This window comes from Aythya ferina (genome assembly GCF_964211825.1).
Source record: "Aythya ferina genome assembly, chromosome: Z".
In the NCBI taxonomy this organism is placed as follows: domain Eukaryota; kingdom Metazoa; phylum Chordata; class Aves; order Anseriformes; family Anatidae; genus Aythya; species Aythya ferina.
The window spans coordinates 48144418-48156904 of NC_140299.1; the positions used below are offsets into that span (position 1 = coordinate 48144418).

Genomic DNA, 12487 nt, shown 5'->3' on the forward strand with positions numbered 1-12487 from the left:
CAGCTTTGATTATGTGGCATTCTCCTATCATCTCCTGCTCTGCAGTACATTACCACTTCTTACAAAGTATTCTGTTTATATAGAGATACTGTAAATAAAATTTGAAAAACATTAGTTTTATGTATGAAGCTTTTGCAGCTCTGGTATTGCATGACATTTTAAAATTTCATCTCAACATCATCACCATTAAAAGGGATCATAAAGCTAGGGAGAAAATGAGTCATTTGATGAAAATCAGCTTATTTTTATTTAAGAAGAGGAAAACATAAGAACCACAATTCTCCCTAACTTACAGAAGCAGAATTGATTTACTTCTCTCTACCAACATTCTATACATTGCATTTAATTACTTTGAGAAAAGAGTGGATGTACAAACATCTGTTTTCTACGCTATTAGGAATTTTTTACTTGAGGCCATCTATTCAACATGCTGCATAAAATAAACATTACAAAATATTAAAATGCAAATAAAGCTTTCTAGACTTCAGATGATTGAAGAAAATATAGATAAATGTTCTTAGAGTAACTAATTTAGTTTTTTTGTTATATCAAATCACAATAGGATTGTAAATACACAGCAGGCACTATTAGACCTCAATAAAAAATAAAAATAAAAATAAAATAAAATAAAATAAAATAAAATAAAATAAAATAAAATAAAATAAAATAAAATAAAATAAAATAAAATAAAATAAAATAAAATAAAATAAAATAAAATAAAATAAATTTAGAAGTATTTTTAGTTGTAAGGGGGGGAGAAAAAAGTTTATTTTCTTGGTTGTTCCTCAGTAAATAAAATTTTAAAAAATATATTGATGAAATGGTGAAGACGTTGATTAAGAAGCTTCCTTTAAAATGTCTTCTATCTGTATTTAATTTGGGGAATTTACAGTATTAAAACTTTGACATAAGATTGGAATAAGGAAACAGGAAAAGTAAGAGAAATCATAACAGTTTACAGATTAACTGAAAATAAAGAGAAACAAACTCAAAGCTGCTTTACTTTTCCAGTCAGTCACTTAGTTGTCATAGGATTAAGAGTTGCTTTAAAAAGGTAAGAAGACTCAAAGAGTGTCTTCATGTAATAAGAAAAAACTATATAAGAACTAGAGAGAGTTTAAGGAAAAAGTAAATATGATGACGAGAATACATCCAGTGAAGGCCAGAATAAAGATGGGATAGAAAGGCAGAGGATCCTTGGGAAAGAGGTATAAAGTTATACTAAACAAGCAGATACCTTTCTAGGTATCTCTGTAATGATGCATCATCACGTAGCACCTACATCCAGAAAAATTACAATTAATGTTCAAAAACCTTTAAGTCCTACCACAATACTTTAATTTTTCAGTATTTGTTAAGCACAATTATTCCTATTAGTGTAGAACTAACTGAAGTATATAAATCTAAAGAACATGCTGACAATATATTTTAAGGTGCATCAGATTGCAACTTGAAATGTCTGACATATTATTTAACCTTTACACTTGGTTGAATTGTACAACTTCTGCTGTTAGCAGTATCACATTCTGTATGAGTTTTTCACATCTGGAAACTCCCTCAACACCTTTCTCATCCAAAATAGGGTATTTTTTTTTTCAACTCTAAAATAAATCCTGTAACAGAAACCTTCACATTGTTTTTAAAAGTGAATGATGAATAATTCAAGAGATAAGGAAAATACACAATGATTACCTACATTCAGTTTTCATTCTCACTCTCTTTTTCTTCCTGTGCAATGAAAATTAATTTTTAGTGTTTTTCCTCTCTCATCAAGTACCATAACTTCCTCAAACATATTTTAAAGTCTACAAAAACAGTCAAAACAATACTGTTACCAAAGTGGAAAAAGAAGAAGAACACATAAATCACATAAATGCTGCCATTAAACTTATCCCTTCCTATGTATTTTAAAGACAAAAAATAGTCCAACATGCTATGCAACACAGCTTTGGATTCATCTCTGGAAAAGCAGGTTCAAAGTCACTGTAAAATGCAAAACAAAGACACAGACAATCTACATTAACAAAGAAACAAAGATTTTTTTCTTAGCCTTCCTGGCAAAATATGCTTTTAAACTGAATATTGTCAATGAAAACATACTCCATGGGATTACGTGTTGGATTTTTGTTTCATCTTTAAAGAGTCTGCATTGTTCATCTTGAATGTGAAGGAGAGCTCTGTAATGAAGTAGTGGGGTTCTTTTTGGTTTGGAGGGGAGAACAAAGGCAAGATTTGCTTTGATGATTTGAATGAAGTCTTGCTAATTAAAATGTCTTCAAAACAAAATAAAAAAGAGGAGTGAAAGCTGTAAGTATGCAGGCCAGTAGCTACATTTTTAATCTAGCTGGGTCATATTATCTGCTGACATGAGCATATTAATTCCAATGAAGTTCTGTTACCATGTCTTTTTTATGGAAGCATAATCATTGATGTACACCAATATCTCAGCTTTACATATAAATTTTACATGAAAAAAAAAAATGCATAAAATAAATCCAAGTTATTTTTCACCTGACTTTCTCACTTCCTATTGGCACAGAGTACTTTCCTCTCATCAAACATCAAACATCATGTCTCATTCCATTAACATAATAAGAATGTTTAAGTATGTTGTTTACAAGCATTTTTATCTTCTCCTAACAGATCTATTACTGAGTGGTATCCAAATAAGATACTAACAAATAAAAGCAGATCTGTCAGCAAGGCATCATGCATCTGCTGCTGGCCCAATATGATACCCGTAGTGAAAGACTAAATATAAAAAGCAGAAATGAACCATGGATGGAGATAACTTTAAAAAGCCAGAAAGTGGAAAAAGAAGGTCCCTGTGAGTACTCCAAAAGGCAATTTTCAGATAAGAAACTTGTCACTGTGAAATTCTTCTTTTGCAAGTAGATAGACACTAGAAACTACACTCAGTTACGGAGAGAGGTTGGCTTCCTTTTTACGTAAGTGTTACAAGTAACAACAGAGAGAGAAAGAACATGTCTTTTTTGTGTAAAAAAGCTTTCCTATGCTATGTTGAGTCCTGTACAGAACTACTGTGCTACACAGAAAATTAGGAGTTCAAATGGCTTTTTGACTAAGAAATCAAAAAAATCAGCTCCTTTAGCAAACAACTGAGAAAAGTCACTCTGGCTGGTAACAAGCATCTCCTTAAACAACAGAGTTAATAAAATCTGGTTTCCCATGAAAGCTGAACTCAGTGCTGTAAAGTGAGACAAGTATTTTAACTGAAACATTTGCCACAGCTAGGACATCAACAGTACTTCCCTCCTGTGCCAATTCTTTTATGTCCAAGAATAGGTTACTTCATCTTCCTTTTGATACAATTCTAGGGACTATCTCTTTTTGCAATCACTGATCTTTAGTCAAACTAGACTGCAACTCTCCAAGAGACCCAACGTACATAGGGGAGAAAACTGAGAAAGGCAAGGGGTTGAAAAGACAAATACAGATAGTCAGACATACATGCATGGTGTGGTAACGTAAGACTACTTGTGTAATAAACAGCAACTGGGAGACTTTGTAAAGAAAACAAAAATATTAATGTTCATTCTCAGGTAACTTACCCAGCACTGAGCTACCAAGCTGTTTTCTCTCTGCTACACATTTCCTTCAGTTCACCGAATCTTGACTTACTTAGTAGACAATGGGATGTACTTAACAGGAAAAACTGAAAGATTTTCTACCTTCCCTAACTCACAACTTGGCAGCTAAGGCTTTTTTCACAGTGGAGAGAGAACAGGGTTTAAATTTCCAAAGGCAGGAGATTCAATCTTTCTCCTTCACATTTTGAGCTTGTCTGTGAACAAAGCTTTTGTATAAAAGGAGGCTCTGCTATTATTCCCAGTAGCTTTTGCTCTGCCGTCCACCATGAATGGTATTTCTGAGGAGACTCAAGCTGCTACCACAGACAAGGCATGCTCTAGAAATGCCTACTTGGTTGAAATCCTCAGCAGACTTAGAAGGAACAATTCATTTCTGTATATTAACCAGGATTGAATTGCTGCTCAACCTTAGCCTTTACAATGCTGTGGTACATTGTGCATACTCAGAAGCAAAACTTCTTACACTTGGGCAATTTATGTTAAAACTGGTTGCTCACTAGACAGCACCTGACTATGTCCTTTCTTGTGCATATTTTAAAACAGGATGGAATTCAACGCAGCACACAACAAGGTCCAAAGCACTGTAGCTGATCTGCTCAGATACTTTAAAACTTGACTATTACATTCTAACAAAATGCTTCTAATGTATCTTTCTGTATGTAACTTCTAAAAAAAGAACATTAAAAAGAAGTTTTTCATATGACCTTAAACGAACTAGTTCATTATCACCTAATTTAAAATCTTCACATCTATCTCATACATGTGACAGTGCAGTAGTATAAAAACAGTAGTAGCTTGCCACACTGTATGGACCCACTCAGAAGAAGCAACATATTTTGTCAGTGAGTTTCAGATGAACTAGATGGTAGCAGAAACCTGTTGAGGTCTCTTAATGGCTACGTTCATCTTTTCAGCTGCAATTCCCAGTCCTCCTTCAGCTCAGAGCAGCTGGAAGTAAACACGATAAGCAAATATCTGCTTTACCCATGAAGCCTAAGGTTCAAGTGGACATTTCTGACTTCTCTACCTAAGTGACGTACATACAATTCTTTCATTTTCTGACGACACAAAGCATGACCAGTTGCTACTTCAATGACAGGAGGTGAAAAGAACTGAAACATTCTCAGTGCTTGGTAAGGGCGGTGCAAGTGCAGGCTGAACAGGAAAAAGTTGTGATAAGCTCAAATACACTCAGAAAAATAGTCTGACAGGCTGATAGGAGCAGGGAAAAATTAATCACTGAACATACTCCAAAACTTCACAAGTTTAAAAGGCGCTGTAACTTGCTGAAATATGTCATATTTTCAAGGAGGTGAAGACACAACTCCAAAGTATGATTTTAGGATGAGAAAAACAAAAGATTTCTCAGACCTTCATCCCTGGGTAGTAATAACATATTCTGAATGAAACCCCCAAAGAAACTCATTATGAAGTCAGTTGCTTAGCATTTTAAGGTGAAAGCATTACAAATTTAAAACATCTATAAGTAACAGAAGATAAGAAATCTGAGACAACCTCTGTAAGTTGAATACCGAAACTATCTGGAGAGCATGACCTGAACTTCTTGAGCTGGGGAGCACGTGTGCAATACCAGCCTGCAAGATTCCTTGGTAGAAGGTGGAATGGATGGACAAAGTGGAAAAAAATTTCCCCCCCAAAAATGGCATTTTCTGTCTTTTACTTCACCATAACATACTAAAAAAGGTATACTATCTCATGACAACAATGCCAGAAGGAAATATATCCTTAAAATCATCTACAAAATTCATCTTTACCCACTGCTAAAAAGGGTCTGGTCATCGACTCAGTTATCCTTATGCAAAATGTAGCTCTGACCACAGAGAAAAACATAGATAGTGAGAAAATATTGAATGAAATCACAACTCGACAATTACCATAATAAAAAAGCTTTTCAAATTGGACAATAATTGTCTGTATTAGTGATAGGATGGGAGCGTTTCCTAGACAAAGTTCGTATCAGTGTTAACATTATGGCAGCTTTTACTCTCCTCTCTACACAAGCTGCAACACTGTTCATTAAAATTAGATATGGTACTTCCAAAATAGCTTCCACGTATTAGAAAGAAAACAGGTGTAAAGAAAATGTATATGTAGTTCCAGAACTTCCAGAAACAATGGCCAAAGCTGAGTAGGGTCAGGAGGAGACGTTTATGTTCAAAGTATTGCCCCTTTCCCAAAAAGGCAGATATCTTAATGGGAATAATTTATCCATAAAATAAATAAATAAATAAAAGAAACAAAAAGGTGTCATAAAGGCCTTGGCAAATATTATTTATTCTGTAAACTTACTTCATTATGAATTCAGGAAAAAAAAAAAAAAGAAAAGAAACAGTGAGCTGGCCTTCCACATAAATAATAGAAAAGAATTTTTGGCATGACAAAAGATCTATTCCCACTATACATTCAGGTTTTAAATTCTTTTCAACCAATGTACAAGTAGCATGAAAACAGAATTTGTACTGGATAGTACATAAAAGTGCATCATTAATTAAATTACCATTTCTGTACATTGATAGTTAACACTACCTTTTTTTCCTAGCCTGATCCTCAACAAAATTACTCAGCCTTCATATCTAGACATAAAATCTCATTTACAGAATCACTTAATACTGTTTTAGTTAATGTAATTTTGATTGAAAAAAAACACAAGTGCCACTCCCTGAAAATGAGCAAAACACTTTTAATTAATTTTCAGTAAGTAACATGAGCAATAACCTTTAAACACAGGCCAACGATCCATAATGGAAATATAAAAATAAGCTGAAGTTTGCAAACAATCTAAAATCAAGTATCAAGAGTATGCGTTGTTTAATTTTCTGTGGAAACAAAAGCAAAACTTTCATACCTGCACCTGGAATGATTGCCAACTTTGTTTCAACTAGGCCCATCTTAGCAGAAGAGGCTGAAAAAATAAAAGTGTAAATGATTTCTTACTGTAATCTATAGGAAAACAACTTGCAAAATAAGCAATAATGCCCTGCGAGGGTATTCATTTGTTACATTTCCTTCAAAAAGAATAACAAATCACTCTGTAAACACTCACTTGTGAAAAATATCTTTAAATAGAATTAATTGTTCTGCCTTTATTAAAAGATCTAATTACTCCCACCAAGGCAAGTTCTGTAGTTTATTAATTACACATAAGAAGTAAGGTAATACGAGAAATAAGAATAAAGTAAAACCTGTAGCAAAAATACTCCAGTTATCAGGAGTAAGTGTTATGATATTAAAAATCAGCAAGTACTTCAGCCAGGTTTCTGCTAAATCCCTTTATTGGTTATAAACATTGTTAGAAACAAAATCAGATTTAAAAGACTGTTGCCAAGGCAAAGATTAGTCAAGCCTTCTGCAACACTAATAATCCTACGTTTAATAAACAGGATTCATACTTACCTGCCACTCTTATGTCACAGGCTAAAGCAAGTTCAAGGCCACCACCCAATGCAGTTCCATCTATTGCAGCAATGGTCGGTACAGGAAGATTAGCTGGGAAAAAAGAAAAAATAGCACTTAAGCCTATCTCATAAAGAACATCTCCAAAACCAAAACAGCACTTCATTATGTTTTGTTCAAAGTACAGTCACACTGTGGAATTAAAAATGGTTCATAAAACAATGCAGGTCTAAAAATTGATTGTTCTGCAACACTTTGGCAAAGAACTTGACTCTCTCTTCTGATTATTCTGTGACTTGATTGGTTTGCCATTCTTTTTGCTCCCTTGTGGCAAAATTCTGAACAAAAACATACAATACAGAAGTAAACAAACAGGAATCTTTGAAGAGATACACAAGAACAGTCCCATTTGAAATACAGACATCCTATCACAGTTAACTGTGATGATGGCATAGCTGGAAGTGCTTTAGTGCTTTTAAGTCTTAATATTACCAGATGTGGTGTGGCCACCACTATTGCCCCTTTCTCCTATAAATCAGCAGCTAACAATTTAATGGAGTGTGGCAAAGTTTTCAATCTGATAAACAGATGCACATACAGCCGATATACACAGCAGGTAACAGGGCTACCGAGGCCTGTGGGATCATGGCATGATTTGTATTTAATTTATCGTCAGTGTTCTGACACAGGGAAATCTAGCATTAAACATTCAACTTGGGGTATTGCTTTTCACCTTGAATGACTTTAAGTTCTTTTCTGCCCTCTACACCACAAAATCTAAGAAGTTTGATGAAGTGTATTTTTACTTGAAAAATAAACTGATATATAGCATCTTTGACTATATTTGATAGTACATTTTCCACAAGCAATAAATAATTTTAAACTATACTCAATATTTGAATATAGTTTTCCTACTAAAATTTCAAATATAATCAAAAGCAATCCATTAGCTGAACACTAGGGTATACAGCTTGTTGAAATGTTGAACAAACTCTTTACAGCAACACTTTTTTCTGCCGATATTAAGAAAATAGTTTCATTTTATTTTTTCAGCTACTTGAATTCAATGACGAGTTAATTTAATCTGAGCTGAAAATTGAAAAAGACACAATTGCTGCCTAAATATAAATGAAAATAAAGTGTGACAGAATGTTGTCTCCCTTTAAAATCTGAAATGATAACGTCACCAGAAATTATTAATGTATTAATTATGTATAATACTTCTTTTCTTTAGCACAATAGTTCTAAATTTAAAATTTGTTCCACTAAACTTACCGTTTTCATTTCTGACAGATACACTTCAGATAACATTTTTTTCGATGAATTAAATCTTCATGTGCATCATCATAAATAAATTTGTACACTAACAGCTACAAATACACTAACAGTCTCACAACGGTTAACAAAACAAAGTATTAAATTAAGTGAAATACTATTTTTGGTTGTAAATCAACATCTTTTTATGTAAATTAACACCTAATGAAAATCCAATTGTCTTCTAAAAAACAAAACAAAACAAAAAAAAAAAAATACTAGCAATGCTATTCAAAATTAAAAGAGATGTTTTAAACTGAAGTCTCTTAGTGGCTGGTTTAGATCATGATTCAAAATGATTATCTGAAGCAATTCCAAAGTCAAACGAGACTGATTATTGTCTGAAACACTATCCATTTGCAGTCGCTTAAAAGAGCTAAAGCTATCTATATGCTATCTACTACAGAAGGCATAAGAGGCAGAAGAACAGTAGTAAGACCTGTTCTTTCTCTGTTTTTCCTTAGTTAGATGTGAAGGCAAGAAAAGAAGGCAACTATCTTTTCTAGGAGAGCCAGGCTGCTGACCAAACCCGGCATAACCCTATCACCATGAACAATCTGCTGAACTGTCTTGGCAGTCCAAGTTCAGAGCTGATACAGGCAACATGTCACTTAAAGGAATCCACCTTTACTACAGTTAAATGAAAACTCATTCGTATAAACACAAAGGCATGCTCATTATTAACTGTAGTTTCCAGTGGTTACTGCCTACATTTATGTTCCACTTCTGAGAGGCTAACATTATTGACACAATTTTTGCAGTACTCCAAGGCAGCCTACTTTCTCTATGATAAATAACTTCCCATTTTTCTACGGTACAATTTAAGTACACTATTGCACACACAAAAAAAACTAACTTAGAGAAGAGAATATTAAATATCAGCTTGCTTTCAAGAATTATAGCCAGCAGTCCAAACAAGAAATACTAAAATTCATAATTCACAGGGTGAAAAATAAGCCCCGTATCATGTTAAAATCATTACTTACCAAGGATACTAACATTAAAGGATCACCTGACATGTGGCAGTTGACAATGAATGAATAACAAAACACAAATTCTTTACAATCCCATTGTGCTGGGGACATTTCAAAAGTATTGAAGAAATTAATCTCTTTAACATTGTTTTGTTAACCATTAGAAAACGTCATATAAAAATAAATTAGCAATTGCTCTGGATTATAAACTGTATGTCTAAGTCACTAGAAATTAATATTGAGAGTAAAGCTGCTTGGAATATTGGACTTCTGTGGCAAGGGTTTGGTAGCAAGGGGGTGCAAGGGTGGCCTCTGTGAGCAGAGACCAGAAGCTGCTCTGTGTTAGGTAAGAGTTAGTTTCAGAGAAGCTCCAAAGGGACCCACACTGGCCAGAGCCAAGCCAGTAAGTGATGTTTTTTGTGCCTCTGTGAAGGCACAAACAGTTTTCCCCTTCCTTAAACAGATTTAAGAAAGGGGAAAACTGCTGTGCAACAGCAGCTGGGAGAGGGGATTGTGAAAGTGTGAGAGAAGCAGCCCTGCAGAACCCCAGGTGAGTGCAGCAGGAGGGCAGGAGGTGCTGCAGGCACAGGGCAGCAGCAGTTCCCCTGCGGGCTGTGCAGGGAGAGGCCCCTGGTGGAGCAGGCTGTCCCCCTGCAGCCCATGGGTCCCACATGGAGCAGATCTCCACGCTGCAGCCCCCCCATGGGTGGAGGAGCCCCTGTGGAGCAGGTGGATGTGGCCTGGAGGAGGCTGCGGCCCATGGAGAGCCCCCGCAGGAGCAGGCCCTGGGCCGGAGCTGCAGCCCGTGGAGAGAAGCCCACGCAGGAGCAGTACTTTTATAAAAGACATAAAGCAATACAAGTGTAAAAGGATGTTTACTGACCATTTGAGACATGATACAGGTGGAATAACGAACAGGAACACGGAAGAAAAAAGAAACTAATAGCATACAAAGAAAAAACTTCAGAAAGAAAAACTAAACAATATGATAGAGCTAGTTATGTCTAAGAAACCCAGAAAAAGCTCCAACAAAAGTTAGAAAAGACGGTATCAGCAATATAAAGAAATGGACATGTTTTCTACTCTACAACAACTGTGGATCTGTAGTTGAGGAACTTTAGGAATACATTCCTCATAAACATGTAGCTTAATGGAGCTTAGGTTAGCCTGACCAGCAGCATCTGACCAGTAGCCTTAGGATGTCTCCTCCTTTCTCACTACTTTCCATTACTGAAAGACAAGGATGGAGTAAGCTCAACTCTCACACAATTATACCAGCAATAAGATTGTCACATGAGGGTGACTTTGTATTTAAGCACGTAAGGACAAATGTAATGTGTGGGAAGCAATCTCAAAGAATCACAACTATATTTAAGAAGGTAATTTTTATTTCATTTTCAAGTGAAGTTCCTCCAGATTTCCACTGCTGGTGACTAACACAGGATTTCCTTTCTGCTTAGAGATGATTATATGATGAATGAAAGACCAGCATATGAATATGAAAATCAGATCCAGAGGATTCAACCAAGAAATAGTTTCTCAGATGTGCATCACAAAGCCAACACAACTGATTCATATATTGCGGACACTGACATTCCCCACACAGAAAGTTCAAGTTACCTGGATTCTAGTGATCCGGGTCTTATGTGACTATGTAGTCCTCTAAATAATTCCTTAAAGAAATGTGTATAAAACTATAGTTATGTAAGGTACCATCTGAGAAGAAACTGAATTACACTTGACATTTTCTTAGTGATTATCAAACAATCTCCTTTCATTCCTGCACTACCTCACTTTTTGATTGACAGATATGGCTTTCCCCAGTTGAGGGAGGGAGGGAGGGGAGAAGGGAAGGAGAAAGGATATGTATGTATAATGTAAATACAAATAAATAAAAACAAAAAAGGCAACAACTTATATAAGAAAGTAGTCTTGCCTTTACAAAACATTAAATAATGCATATTCTACATAACAGGTAAGAAATATGTTCTCCACACAGTGGCCAAGGCCTCAGAGGAATATCTGTTGCTATTATCAGTCCTTCACTGAGGGTTCCTGAAATTGGCAGAGGAAGAATAATACGGTTATCCAGAATTCCACACTTCATGAGTTCTCATAACTTAAAACCTTAGTGTATTCCTAGTCAATCCACAATTTGTCCAGATTGATTTACTTAGAATACAGGATATTCAGAAAAAGAGTCACTGGTTTAGAAGGTATCAAATCCAAAGACATTGACCTCATAAGAGTGACTTCCTGCTTGCTAAGTAAACTTATACCTGTAGTATTCTGTTAGCAACTGTACTACATTTCTGTACAAAAGGAAAAAATATTCTCAAGCTAGATACAATTTTTTGAGATGTACCCTCTTACGTGTCAATGAGCTTTGTATAAGAACCATGTATTTGTAGCTTGACAACAGCTTCAATCAACATGAAGAACATCACCTGTGAGATTACTTGCTATAGCTAGGATATCAAGACACCACAGAACTGCACTTGGAATTCTTCTCTGAGAGTAAAAGGTCACCACTGTTCCTGCAGCAACAGTTGCAGTTCATAATTTCCATGAATCAGAAAAGAAAACTCTATGGAATTCCATTCAACCCCTAACAATGCACAAATTATATAAGGTCCCCCAGATATAATTAACTTCTAGTTCTGAAATATTCTGCTAAAGATTAGGAAAAGCAATTTCAATTCAACTAACTACAGCAGTCTGAATGTAGTATTCAGGAACATTCAAAGCTCCGCATTAAAGTCTGCCTTGAAAGCATTTGTATATACCAAAATTAAGAAGACACAACCACATTACTACCCTAGCTATTGCTGTTCTCTATTTGCACAATGTTGAAAAAAGTCACAATTGGCCATTTCTATTCCTACTTCACTGACTCCTGGCAATTAGTTTTCAGAAAGAACAGTTACTCAGCCATAAACCAGAACATAGTCATTACCTCTTTCACCTACCTGAACCAGATTCATAAGCCTGACGTGTCTTTAATTATCAATAGAGAAACAGTGGCCTATGAATTCTTGTTGGCCAGTATTGATGGGAAGATATTTATGAAAATACTCTACTTCCCTCAAAGACTGGATGTCCCAGCTAAGATGGAATTTGGAAGAGAAGTCATATTTATTTGGCAGAGAAACTGACTTCACACAGAATGGCCTG

General features: G+C 35.2%; 1 protein-coding gene across 2 annotated transcripts in view; it reads right to left on the reverse strand.

Moving 5' to 3' along the window:
* The window catches only part of AUH (AU RNA binding methylglutaconyl-CoA hydratase), a 116830-nt gene that overhangs the window by 56398 nt on the left and 47945 nt on the right, over positions 1 to 12487 (reverse strand). For both annotated transcript variants that reach the window (XM_084504416.1, XM_084504417.1), the window contains exons 5-6: positions 7026 to 7118; positions 6478 to 6534 (exon numbers count right to left, since the gene is read on the reverse strand). In XM_084504416.1, coding sequence (XP_084360542.1) covers positions 6478 to 6534; positions 7026 to 7118 — 150 coding nt within the window. The remainder of the gene's footprint in view (positions 1 to 6477; positions 6535 to 7025; positions 7119 to 12487) is intronic.